The 14,119-nt window shown below is 48.0% G+C and overlaps 1 protein-coding gene across 2 annotated transcripts in view; it reads left to right on the plus strand.

Moving 5' to 3' along the window:
* PRKCE (protein kinase C epsilon) overlaps positions 1 to 14,119 on the plus strand; it is a 500,740-nt gene that overhangs the window by 178,548 nt on the left and 308,073 nt on the right. For both annotated transcript variants that reach the window (XM_045445929.1, XM_045445928.1), the window contains exon 2: positions 7,408 to 7,471. In XM_045445929.1, coding sequence (XP_045301885.1) covers positions 7,408 to 7,471 — 64 coding nt within the window. The remainder of the gene's footprint in view (positions 1 to 7,407; positions 7,472 to 14,119) is intronic.

The raw sequence follows: 14,119 nt of genomic DNA on the forward strand, positions 1-14,119 counted from the left end.
ACTCTGAATGAACCTTTTTATTTTTAAAACTGGAATATGAAAATTTAAATGCCCTGAGGGTGGGAAGATGATTTGTTATTTAGAGGAAACTTGCAGAGGAATCCTTGTGTCAAAATGAAATGATGGCTTCTTTTTTTCCCTTTTAAAAAATGGCTTCATTGAGGTCTAATTTATATACAGTAAAATGCATTCATTTTAAGTGTTTGGCTTGATGGAGTTTGACAAATGTATACATTCATGTAACCACCACCTCAATCAAGATACAGAAAACTGGGGGCACCTGGGTGGCTCAGTCGGTTGAGCATCTGACTTTGGCTCAGGTCATGATCTTGCGGTTTGTGAGTTCAAGCCATGTGTTGGGCTCTGTGCTGACAGCTCGGAGCCTGGAGCCTGCTTCGGATTCTGTGTCTCCCTCTGTCTCGACCCCTGCCCTGCTCACACACTGTCTCTCTCAAAGTAAATAAAAACATAAAAAAATATTAAAAGAAAAAGATACAGAAAAATTAACCCCATGCCCAAAAGCTCCTCTGTGCCTCTATGTTCACCTCCCACCCACCTTCACCTCTGGGAGATCACAGATATGCTTTTTATCACTATAGATTGGTTTTGCCTGTTCTAGGACATCATATAAGTGGAATTGCCCATGATATATTCTCTTAACGTTTGGCTTTGTTCTCACAGCGACACATTTTGTTGCATATATCAGTAGTCCATTCTTCATTGCCAAGCAAAATTCCATCGTATGCATGCAGCATGGTTTGCTTACTCCTTTACCTGTTGTTGGCCATTTGGGTTGTTGCCAGCATTTAGCTGTTATGAATGAAGCTGCTGGGAACATTTATGTCCAGGTTGCTGGCTTCCCAAGTGACTCATCTCCATAATTCAGTTGTGCAGATTCACTTTAAAGTCAGGCCATTCATCCATTGAGCCAACAAGCACAATATGTATTAAATCCCTCCCATGTGCTGGTCAGACAGGACTCTGCCCTGCGGGCATATACACTAAAGCCTGCATAATATCTTTGCACTGCCATGGAAAGTGTTTGAGAGAGAAACAACGCTCGTCTCCCTTATTTTAAGGAAATAAATGCTATTGGAAGCCTTAAAATATTTAATTATGTGGGCACTCTGTGCTTTCAAACAGTGCACGCTACCAGTAAGGCCTGGTAGCCATGTCCTCCCCAAATGAAATCTTTAATCAGTGGCCGGTTTCAACATTGGCGCCCAGCAGCGTGCTCATCGTTCAGGGTTTTCCAAAGCGGAAGTGAGGAGGATGCCTGCTGCCTGAAGGTCTCCTGCAATGTCTAGGGTGCCTCTTCAGTGCCAGGTGCCTCCAGAGACTGTGATATGACTGTGGTGTCACCAGGGGACAATGGCCAGCAAAAAGGGGTGTGTAGGACTTGGGAAATGGGACCCCTGTTTGGGGAAGGAACCCTGGAGTTTCTCTCTTGATGGTTCCCTTTATACCTCTGCGTCCCTCACTCCAGTCCCCTCCCCTCCTCCAAGGGAAAAAGAAACAGACTCTTATCTAGGGCTTAATTGGGGCAACACAGGCAGTGCAAGCCTCCCTTCTTCCTTCTCATCCTTTCTGGATTCATCTTTTTCTTTTTTTTTTTTAATGTTTTATTTATTTTTGAGAGAGACAGAGACAGAGTGTGAGTGGGGGAGGGGCAGAGAGAGAGGGAGACACAGAAGCTGAAGCAAGTTCCAGGCTCTGAGCTGTCAGCACAGAACCCGACACAGGGCTCGAACCCACGAACCGTGAGGTCGTGACCTGAGCTGAAGTAAGACACTTAACCGACTGAGCCATCCAAGTGCCCCTGGATTCGTCTTTTTCTGACCCACTCCCTACTTCTGGCTTCTTTCTAGGCCCTAGAGCCTGACAGCAGAGGGAAAAGGAAGCAAAACTCAAATTGGGCACGTGTGACCTTTGTGGATTGTTCCAAGGGAAGGTTTGTCTAGAGGTCTCTGGAGGAAGTTGAGCCTGTGGTTAGGGGGAGTCTTGACAGTGAGTTTCTTACCTCCTTTGACTTGAACTCGATTACTGCCCCCTCCCCCCCCCCCCTGCAAAACACGGGCGTGCAGACACCTGTGGGTCACAGTGACACACGGCAATACCGCCTAAGCAGGCCGCCCATTGCCGCGGCATCAGCGGGAGTTCCTGCTGGACGGGTGAGGTGTGGGGGAGGCCTGTTGGCCGAGAGGCCAGAGTTGAGGCTTCGAGCTTGGACTCCAGGCTGTCCAGCTCTGGGGCGCTCATCCCTCCCTAGCTCCCTCCCTAGCCGCGCAGTGCTGGCCACTTGCCTTCCTTAACCTCAGCTTTCTCACGCATACGATGGCACTCGCAGTACTTATTATCTTACAGGTTAATTGTGAGGAATACATGAAATAGTGCGCGTGAAGGATTTGTGAAGTCAGGCATCACCCGGAGAAATGCCTGTAATACTTTTGTGCTTTTCAGAGGTGGCTCTTGCATGGGTTTCTATGGTTTAGGCTCTTTCCCCATTGCCTTGTTCCTCATTCACAAGAGGGGAGCTCTTGTTTATGCCCAGAGCCTGTTGCCCCCAAGAGCTCTGGGAGGCCAGAAGGGTGCCGGAGGCATTGCTCTGTCACCAGCTGCCCGGGCTGGGGAGCCCGTCAGTTGCAGGTGAGCGGGAGAGCCAGAGGCCTTGGGAAGAGAGGCCTGGCCCTGGATTGTCAGAGAAGGCTTCCCAGGCTGGTTGGGGCTTTGGGACAGGAGCTCCGGCAGAGTCTTCTCCAGACAGCCTTGGGGGCAGGGGGGTCAGAATCCTGCCTAAAGCCCTCTGAGCTCCAGTTTTTCCATCCAAAAAGTAGGGAGTGTTGCTTGCCACACGCGAGGTTGAGGGAACGAATGCAGATCAAGCACCCACACAGTGTCTGAGGCATAGGGGGAGCTCGGAAGCTCCACGGTCCCCCTCCCCTTCTCCTTCTCTCATGAGCACCTCATGACCCCTCTGGTGACCAAGGCTATAGCCTGTTTTGCCTCGGGGTTCCCCACAGGCTGGGCATGAAACTCTCACTACAGTGCTTTATTTGATAATCCCAACTCTGTAATGCTGTCAGATGTCCTGGAATAGCATGTAATAATGTCAATTTGGGGCAAGAAAATGCCTTTTTTGTTGGAGCACAGCTTGACCGAGTGGAGGGAATATTGGACTATGCAGCACATTTGAAGACTTGGCTTTTTAATAACAAGAGCACCAGTGGTAACTGAGTATTTTGTGCCAGGCACCGTGCTGAGTGCTTTACACAGGCTATCTCATTTAACAGATGTGACAGGGTCTGTTATTAGCTCCATTTCGCGAAGAAGCCTTCTGAGGCTCAGAGAAGGTAGTCGCTTGCTTCAGGCCAGAGAGCCAGTAGGTTCATACATAACCACCCTGTGCCGAGTACCTCCTGGGTGCCAAGTGCTTTATGTGTGTTCTGTGGCATTTTTACAGCAGCCCATTTCACAGATGATGAGACTGAGGCCACGGCTCAGAGAAGGCAAATAATTGCCTGAGCTGGGATTCAGCCCTGGTCTGACTCCAAAGGCTGTGTTTGTCTTTCCCACTGTTCTACTGCCTTGCTCCTGGCCTCAGCTGGAGGGGTAGCCAAAGGCGCTAGAGGTCCAAAGAAAACAGACATAGACATACTATCTCTGTGATGGTAGCTGGGAAGACTCATCAAGTAAAGGTAGGAGTTTCAAGGCGATTTGATAAATAGGTTTGCATCTGGGATCATTTGCAGGAACCCTGAATGCAGGAGAAAGAGCTTAGAACCAATCCTGGGAATGGCTAGGAGGAGAGAGGAGGCCTCCTTTCATGTACTGCCAGCTGCCTAGTGGTGACGGCAATCGACAGCTTGCAGGGATTTGCAGGGCTGGGCACCTTCGTTGCTTCATTATCCGGGCCAGGTAATTGTGAGCAGAACTTGTGATTAAATTAATTTGACCATGAGGTTGCTGCAAACTCCATCACGTTTTGTACCTGATAAGCCTCCAGTCATCTGCGTTGAAGTCCTACCTCCCTACATGGTTCTCAGCGCCTCCTCACTCGGCCGGCTGGGGCCCGGCCAGCCCTCCGTGGCCATCTGCCCAGGCTGCAAAGCTCTTTGTTGCTTTTGGCATGCTTAATAGCTTAATTTCTATTTTTCTGTTTGGAAATGCAGTTCATCGGCATTGAGGCAGCAGTGGGTGCTAAAATGGTGTCTGATTGCTATCTTGAATGTTAATATCCTAATACATTTTATCGTCAATGACCTGTCCCCCCGCCCTTGCCACAAGTTCTCTCTCGCCCTTTGCAAAGAGAGGCAGGCTGCTTGCCTTCCAATAGGCCCTCACAGCCCATCTCATTCCTTTTCTGTCTCCCTCCCTGCTTTTCACAGATAGCATTGTATTCTGCCAATGCAGTCCGAAGTCGTGGGAAACCTCGGAGTTGGAGGATATGAGAAATTGTTTCATTTAGCTGGCAGGGTTTAATAGAGATGATCTAATCTCTGAAAGGCATACATTATTTAAATTCCATGCTTTTGGACAAGAGGACCCCTGATATTTGTGGCAGGGACAGGATTTTGGTTTGGCTCTGTTCAGTGGAGCTGACTGGTGGTTTTCCTGTTTGTAATTTCGTGTGGGGGCTGGGTTATGCTTGTGGCAGTGTGTGTGAGGGCGGGGGCGGGGGGGGTGTGCAGGGCGGGGATTCCTAGTGGTGAGGGTGCCAGAAAACATTTTCTTTAGACAGAAACCTAAAATCACAGATTCTTGGGACAGAAACTGTTGGGAGAGTCATCCCCTGGCATCACCACTCTGTTATTGGGTTTCCATCTGGATCCCAAGCTCCAGATCCCAAACTCAGGTGAGCGGCCCCTGTGGGGCAACCACTGGAGACTTCTGTTGGTGGACCTGGATTTTTTCTTTTTTAACGTTTATTTATTTTGAGAGAGAGCATAAGCGGGGGAGGGCAGAGAGAGAGAGAGAGAGAGAGAGAGAGAGAGAATCTTAAGCAGCTTCCATATTGTTAGTGTAGAGCCCAAAGTGGGTCTTGAACCCATGAACTGTGAGATCATGACCTGAGCCAAAATCAAGAGTTGGATGCTGAACTGATTGAGCCACCCAGGTGCCCCAGTGGAACTGAAATTTTGAGAGAAACCTTGAACACTCAACCACTAAAGACTGAGTCTGGGGGGGGGGGGGAGCGGTGGCACCTGGGTGGTTCAGTTGGTTAAGTGTCCAACTTCAGCTCAGGTCATGATCTCACAGTTCGTGAGTTCAAGCCCCGCAGCAGGCAGGCAGGCTCTCTGCTGTCAGCACAGAACCGGCTTTGGATCTTCCGTGTCCCTCTCTCTCTGCCCCTCCCCCGCTCACTCTGGTATGCTGTCTCTCTCTTTCTCTCTCTCTCTCTCTCTCCCGAAAATAAACATTGAGAAAAAAAATTAGAAAAAAAAAAAAAGACTGAGTCCGCAAAGAAAGTACGGCTCACGCATGTCTCGGGGAACCTGTACTGTGAGGGGCGTGAGGTGCTGGGGGAGGGACCTAGAGAATATCAGTCCAAGGTGAATTCTTTTCACCTCACAGGGAGTACGTAGTGATCGTGGGAAAGCCACCTCTTCTTCCCCTGCTACTTCATTTGAATGTTGCGTTAGTACAGATCACATGCCTGCCTACCTTCCTGGAGGTGGGGCTTGCAGGGGCAAATGACCCCAGAATAGGCTCTCAGAGTTCTGATCATAAAGTCTTTCCCCCTCCCTGAAGTTTTATTGGGTGTCTCCTGACTAATGGACAGTGAGATGGGCGCTAGATACATACATATAATTCTCATACTCTCTGCCTAGCCGAGGAGATGGACATATGGACAATGTGTTACAGGAACCGTAGGTCAGATGTGCATGTGTCTCGTTGGGGCACAAATGAAGGGGTGATCAATTCTGACTGGGAATATCTGGAAAGGCTTCAGAGAGGAGGGGATAATTGACCTCAGCCTTGAATGAGAAGGAGGTGTTCACCAGACTGACCCTTTCTAAGTGGTGCTTGATGAATGTGTGTCTCTGCTCTTTGCTGGAGACAGTGAAACAGAAAAGGAGGGGTAGTGGTTCCTGCACTCAAGAATTTCACAGCTTGCTGGGGAGACGGGCCTGGCACGGACGTACGAGCCAATTAAAGCTCTGTGCAGACAGATGGAATTGCGGAGGCGAGGACAGGCCACCGGGGGTACTTGGTGATCCAGGGTTTCCAGAGTTACTCCTCTCTCATGGAGAACACAGTTTCTGTAAGGACAGTTCAGACCTTGCAAAGATGTCAAGTGGAAGAGGCCCAGGCGTTCTGCCTTGACTTGTCAGCCTGGTTCTATATAGAAGCAGCTAGCTGGATTTGGAGGTGGGCAGGGAGGAAGTGAGGGTGGGTGGAGAAGGCCGATGGTAAGAATGTAGCAGTATTGGCTCACTCTTTACAACCCGGGTAGAATCTGGGGTTTGCAAAACACACGTATCAACACGCAGCTCGAGCACTCGGGCCCTCCAGTGTTGCATGGGCACCACGCACACTCCCAGCCTTTGCTTCTGCTGTCTGGGTTCTTCCACCTTGAATGACTCCCCTTTCTTGTCTTCATGAGGTCTTCCCAGACTGCTCTTCAACACTGATTTCCAACCTGCCAGATACTTAACCGGTTATCCTCTGTCGATCATCACCAAGCTGGGTTCAGCATTGTTCTCCGTTTTTTAACTCCCCGATGAGAGTGTAAACACCTTCAGAGTGTGAATGGCATCTTATGCTTTTCTTTCCTCCCCTGTGAGCAGTTTGTGTAGCACAGAGAACACGGCTTTCTCTAGACGGTCTTGCCACTGAATCTCAGCCTTGCCACTTTTGCTAAAACGCTGATCTCAGCTTCCTTCTCTGTGAAATGGCGTAACCCGGGGTTTCTCAACTTTGACACTATTGGCATCTGGGACTGGATAATGCTTCGTCGTGGGTACCATCTGTCCGCTGTAGGATACTTAGCACGATCCCTTGCTTCCACCCATTAGATGCCACTGGCAGCCCTTCCTTTCCAGACATGACCATAAAAAACTTCTCCAGATAATTTTTGTGTCCCAAAAAGCTTCCCTGTGTCAAGCGTCCCCTGTGCCAAGTTTCTCTTGTGCAGCAAGATCACTTCCAGTTGAGAACCACTGGGATGACATTACCTGTTGGGTCTGTATCAGACCTCCTCGTGCTGCATCTGGGACACAGCTGACATTCCACAAATGCCAATTCTCCTGCATTCCTGATTCACCCCACACTTGGCACGCTACAGGTTGATGAGTTGAACGGAGCCGTGACCCTAGGTTTTAGCAGTTCGGGGTGGAAAAGTCATGGAACTCTCCAGCTGTTTCCCACAATGCATTAACAGAGTCACTATCATTTTCTTAATTGCAGATTGATCTGGAGCCAGAAGGAAGAGTGTATGTGATCATTGATCTGTCGGGGTCGTCGGGTGAAGGTAGGAGGATGTGATCTCTCCTCATTGTTCTCTTCCATTGACCCTTTGTCTAACGTTGTCTCCCTCCCCTCTGTGGCTGGGACGTATTACAGTGACATTTAATTAATTGGCACCCTTCAAAGGAAAAGGTTATTTTGAAGATGCTTACGCCTGTGTACCAAAAGGGACCAGCCATCTGTTAGCTTTGGTGGAGCAGAGGGAAGATTTTTGACTTACCAAGTAAGGCCAACAAAGCAGGCGTCCCTGCACGCTGGTGCACAAGGCAGGCTTCAGTAGAGCGGCAGCCTCTCCCCGGAGGCTCGCGTGGGGTGTGTGTGAGTGTGGGGGGAAGGAAGTAAAACCAGTTGGTCTAACGGTATTCTGAAATGAAACAAATAAGGTGTCAAATTTCAGAATCTTATTTTTTTCGAGCCTTTATAGAAGTGTTACTTCTTTTTACAGTTCCCCACGCAGGCAAAAGCCCTGCTTATAGAGAGAAATAATGGGGTAAGGGAATGTCTGCTCCCCACTGGATGATGAAATAGGGTGTAGACGTTCTCTGATGGTTGGATTTTCCTTCTTTCTTTCTCCATACACCCTCTTCTCTCCGTCCTGTCTTGGCCCATTTACTACCTTTAAAGGCTTGCCGGGTGGCGAGGACTGAGCAATCAGAGTGGAAGGGAAGACTGGACAGTAAAACCTTGTCCACACAGAACAGGGAGATGGTGGCAGATGTAGGCCCCAGGGAGGCTGGGAACTAGGGCTGGAATTTATTGGGAACCATCTTTCCTCTCCTCTCTCTATGCGCAGGAGGACAGAACAGTTGGCTTTAATGTCATGGCAGAAAGATGGATGGGAAGGCCAAGGCTGGTTCCTCCTGGCGATGAGAAAATAATGGAACTCAGGGACTGTGGCAGTCTTTAGGGAAAGACAGTCAGCTCCTGTAGACCTGGCTGGAAGACCGGGGTCTTTTATAGCATCTCTCCGGAATGCTGGAGATTGCAAGCCATAAAGTCACAATGCCACATGGTCTCCTTGCTTTAGGGATGAGCTCTAGTTTGCAGTTCAGTAGTGGGAGGAGAGATTATGCTCGCAGACTCAGTGGAGTGGGTCAAACTATGTGCTTGACAGTTGTGCCTGATGGTTTTCATTTGGCTAATTTATCACCCAGTTTCAACAGGTGTTCAGAATAATTCAATAATTGTGTGTATATGGGGCTTATAATAGAATTCAGTCCTCTTTGAATAGATCTCAATTATTTGGCATAGGTTTAAAACTTTAAACAGCCTTCCAAAATTGGTCTCGTACATTTTCTTCTCTTTACTGCAATTACATTTTGGCGTTTCCAGCTTTCCTTCTCTACCCTCGGCTCTGAGCAGCCCAGAATAGAATCTGTTGTAGAAGATTCAGGGATTTAGCAATGTTTCGTGTGAAATATTTAAGATGTGCCAAAGGGCCTGAAGAATAATAAAATGAGCACCAGTGTACCCACCACCCAGATTAAGAAATAAAGCAATGATTAGGGTGGAAGCTTGCACTGCTTTTAACGTAGCGTGTGATCCCAAATTCAGCAGACCTAAAAGTATTACAGTGGCCTCCTGATTGTAGATCCCGGCGAAAATTTTGATGAGCAAAATCAACTCCCCCTTTCCTTGCATAATCTATATGTCATAGGAAAATTAGGAAAATTAACAAAATATACCTTTCCTGTGCCAAAATGCTGGGTAACCGATCGGAGGGCTTAGGTTATTATTATTTTTTTTGCTTTGAAAAGATGAAACACTTGTGAAATTATGGAAGACCCCCTTTTTTACGTTAGACAGAAAGGATAGGGAACGAATGAATGAGTAAATAAATCAGAAGCAATTGATTTTTTTCCTCCTTGCTTCTGTGGCTTATTGCATGTGAATGGCCAAAGCAATTTTCATTGGGCTGAATTCGGAGTGTATTTTTTTTTTTATCTCTTTCATCTTAAGAAAATAGAGTTTACTTCAGAAATGCTGACACATGCCAGACTCTGTAAAGTGCTAGCATGTGTTGCTCTGAAGAAAAGGAAAACTTTTTTTGCCCCCCTCCCCTTTTTTTTTCTCACTGTTCCCGGATTTGGGAGTCTTTCTCTGGATGGCGGGAAAGAGTTCCAGCAACCTCTTTGGAGGAGCTGACCTTGTTGTGCTCTGTTTGCGTTCTGTACATCTGTTTGCCCATCATACCGTTGAGACTTTGAAGATCTCCTGATCCAGAGGTTTTGGAAGGGGTTGGGGGGGGGGCGGTGGGGCGAGGAGAGGAGCAAAGGTTGGGTAGCCACAACATGTGTTACCTAGACTGCATGAGAAGGGTCCAGTGCAAAACACGGTTGTCCCAGCTGGACTGTGGATGTTCACGGATTCGTATCTAAGTCCCTTTCTTTAGTGAAAGCACCTCACTGTATTCTACAAAAGCATGCAAAGAGAGTTGCAATGAAGCAGGGCTGCCAGGTTCACTCTGTTATTCTGCCGTCCGGCATCCCTTCAGCTCGCCTGTCTCAAATGCTCCAGTCCCATCAGTGGACAAAAATACCTATGTTCATAGCGATCACATACACTTTACAACACAGGCAAACAGCAAAGAGCCCAGGGAGAGGTGTGGGATGAGGCTCCGAACCCAGGATGTGCCAAAGGTTTCTTTTTCTTGCTAACACACTGTAGAACGCCTGGACGTTTGTGTCTGCCAGAGCTGGAGCTAATGTGATTTCTAGCTGTCTAATAAAATTCCACTGCTTGCATGTCCTGTACAGCTCATCATAATGGGATTTGACTGGTGTGTGCTTTAGCTAAACCAGGCACCCTAACCCCAGATGTAAGGGGTCAGGCACGATGACAGTGAAGGCCATTTCCGGTCATGCAGTTTCGATCTCTGGTCTCATGTGAATAGCTATCAGAGCTCAAAGTTGAGGACTGGCTAATATCTGTAGCAGGTTGAAGGAGTTGAAGGAAATGGGCTCTATTGGATAGGCACCACACCAGGCACTTTACCTACATTATCCCCAGTAGTGAACCTTCCAGAATACTCACGTGGGATCTTCCAGTCTCGGGTGCCTCTTAGTGTTTGCTTTTATCCTAAGTAATAGCCACCTGGCTTCCTGGTAAACATAGCACTACAGGCTCACCGGATACTTAAACACTTAAATCAGAGCATAATTAGCCCAGGTGACAGACGCATGAACAGCAATGTTATTCTCAAGTGTGCAAAGTATTGTCTCCTGCTGTGCACATTAGTTAGCCTTTCTACCTTTGTTGTGATGCAATTTGTCCATTACTCCGATTCTTTATAATGATGTGACAATGCACCACTATGTGCAGGCTCCCAGAGGGGCCAGCAGGGTCTGACCCGGGGATTTCTAAGCTCTCCTTTCCCTGCCTTCCATCCAGATACAGTGTTCACCCCGGAGAGTCCTTCAGAGCCTACACAACAACAGAAAGAACTAAAAGTGGGTCTCACTGATATGTTTGGATTGCCAAACTGCTTCTCCAATAAAACGCAGGAGAGATTAAATAATTTGAAGGATTTTTGTAACAGAGGCATCGCAAATAATGCAGTTCGATCAGGTTTCGGAGTGGAGTGATTGCGCATTGCAGAAGCAGAAGAGCAGGGAGCAGGACCCACGCCGTCCCCTTCTTCCTGCAGCCACATGCTGTGGACACCATTCAGTCTCTTCCCTGGGAGCCCCAGCAGGTGGGGTAGAAAGAGTACAGTCCCAGGAGCCCATCAGTCCTGGCCTTAAATCCTGGCTCTAGTGCTTACTGGTTTGGAGCTTCTCACTGGCGAAGGGGGATAATCCCGTGTATGGCAGGGACTACGGTCAGATCGCTATGAGAACAGTGCCCTTGAATATAGGTGATGCTCAGTAAATGCCCTAAGGCCCTGGAGCCCTGCAGGCAGGGAGGTGGGCAAAGCCCGTGAAAGAACAGCAGGAAGGGTATACAGGGAAGCAGTTTGAAGGCAGGTTTCTGACTCTGGGGCATATTAAAAAGGTATAAGAACAGATCAAGGTGACAAAGAGGCCATTTATAGACTCCTATCTATATCTGCCTGGGGCTAACAGACTGCTTTCTGCAGAGTTCAGACCTTGCCATAGTTTTGCCCCATTTTCTGTCTTTCTCTTTCTTCCTCACCCTTCCCCCCAGTGAACTATTTCCTAGAAAGACGTTCTCTATCCTGTTTGTATCTCTGGCCTTGGATGTCAGAAACTTGTCTTTGTTGGAGCCTGGGTGTGCCCTCTCTGCTCAGTGCAGACTGAGCACATGTGGGCCCCACACTCTCACTGGCCCCTGGGTAAAAGCCCTTCATGGATTTGAAGACAGTCATTAAATCTCTCCTCTTCAGGTTGATCATTCCAATCCCTTACCTTTTCTGAAGGAATCGTTGAGAACTTTAACTCATCTTCGCAGCTCTCTCCTGGACTTTTTTGCAAGTTGCAAGGGCAGATAGACATGATCAGACCTGCTTGGCTTAAATGGTAATGTATGTAGAGGTGTGTAGGGCACGTGCCTGACAGTGTTACCTCCACGTGGGAGATAGTCCCATTGAGAGGTCAAGTGCCACGCCCAAGGCCAAAAGTCTGATTGCACCACCCTGTTGGGTCTAGACCCCCAGTCTGCAATCCGGTGCCCTGCTCTACATCATGGCCTCAGTAGTGAGTGTGCCAACGTGGCAAAGACCTCCCCAACACTCTGTTTTAGTTTTTTCTTCAGCTTTTTTTTTTTTTTTTTTACAGTGATAAGGAGCTAGAATTCTTAGCTTTGAATCCAAAGGTGACCCAGAGTCCTTTTCATATATAAGCAGATTTCTGCTCTCTTAGAAATGAGAACTCCTTTAGTCCTAGTTCAAGAGCCATTAGCTCCTTCTCAGGCTTTCTGGAAGGTGGGTTCCTAACTAAGTCTTGGTCTGCAACTAGACGTGATTCAAATCCAAGCAGGTTAGTTGTCTTTCTTACCCTGTTTCCACGGCCAGCATTAGAGTGCTATCCTCCGTGTTGAAATAGAAGGGGAGGGCTTCTGGAGACTGCCTCGGCCACTGGGCAGTTTCTATCTGGATAACATCTCTCAGGTCTAGTTCCTGAGAATTCTACAGCATTTAATCCAATGCCTTCAGTTACCAGATAGTTAAAAAGAACCATTAGTTCAAGCGAACGATAGTCACCGGCGCGCTTTAACAAATGTGCCCGGCATGGTGCCCCGTGCTGGGTTTGGAGAATGGGAAGTGGGGAGGTAAGCAGAAAACAAGAGATGGCCTTCACAAGACCCAAGAAGGCCTTGCCTTCAAGGAAGTGTACAGCTCATTTAGGAATCCAGGACTCACTTGTAGGACAAAAGTACTAGAGAGAAATGCAAGGTAGTATCACATGAAATGCTTACTTTGGTTTTACCAAGAGTGCTCCAAATGGGAAATTGGGGCTGGAATAATCCAGGACAACCTCAGAGAACAAATTGGGGTTGGAATAACCCAGGACAACCTCAGAGAAGAGGCAGGGCTTGGGCTGAAAAGGAAAAGATAGATAGCCTGGGTTGACAGGGAAGAAACGGGGGCGGGGGAGGCATTCTGAGCACAGGGGCATCATATCATTGCTATCAAAGACAGCTTTGTGGCTTTTATTTTTAGGTAAGGTTGGATAGACACGATAAATTAAATAGATACAAATTGTTTTCTCTAAGAGCTTCCTAACAAAGACAGTTATCAGTATTGTAGACAGAAACTCTCATACAGTGCAAACAAGAAAATGAAATACCTGAAATGATTAAGCTGTGTTTGAAGGTTGGAGGCAGTTCTTTCTAGATGTGTCTTCATGGTCAAGGCCTCTCACCCACCTTGGAGCCCAAGGAGGAGGAATGTTCTAGGTCAGGTTTGGTCAAGTCTGCGATGTTGAGTAGAGCACATTTTATTATAAGCTTGGGGCTTAGGGGATTAGAAGATCAAGTCCAGGTACAGGCATTCCTTTGTATCTTTTCTGCCCCCCTCCCCTTTTCTCCCTCAGCAACCACATGGAGTCCTATGGTAAGTGCTCCACCACCTCCACCACCCTCCTCCTCGCCAGCCTATCTAGCTTGTGTCCCCCCAGCAAGCCCTGACACTCCCTCTTTCTCTTTGCAAGTTCTGCTCAGTCTCTAACGAGAAGCGTTGCTTGAGAAACAAAGAAGACTCTCACTTTCCCAAACGTGGGATTTCAAAGTCAGTCTCCAGTTCCAAGATGCCAAGAGGTTTCCCTCCTAAGAGGTGCCTTAGGCAGTGGGATGTGGTCCGGCTCACCCCGCAGACTCCCCCGACGCGCATGGGCATGGAAGATTCTCTAGTAGCATGTGGAGCACAGAGGCAGCCCCAGGGCTTGATAAGAGTGAAAATAAAGTCCAGATGTGCAAAAACATTGATCTTGCAGTGTGTATCCCACGTCTCCACCCCCTGGCATAAGTACTTACCACTGATACCCAGGACACAGAGCCCTTAGTCTCCAGGTTTTTGGCTCTATTTTCTGATGGAATAAATGCCTGTTCCTAGAAATGACCATATGCACCAGACATTGGAGTGGGGGGGGGGCAGTCAGCAGTGAACCAAGGGGAGAAAACAGAGCACCTTACCGCCATCAAGGGGTTTATTATGTCCCAAAGAGACAGTGCTAAAATGCTTGATGAGAAATAA

This window comes from Leopardus geoffroyi, chromosome A3 (genome assembly GCF_018350155.1).
Source record: "Leopardus geoffroyi isolate Oge1 chromosome A3, O.geoffroyi_Oge1_pat1.0, whole genome shotgun sequence".
In the NCBI taxonomy this organism is placed as follows: Eukaryota; Metazoa; Chordata; class Mammalia; order Carnivora; family Felidae; genus Leopardus; species Leopardus geoffroyi.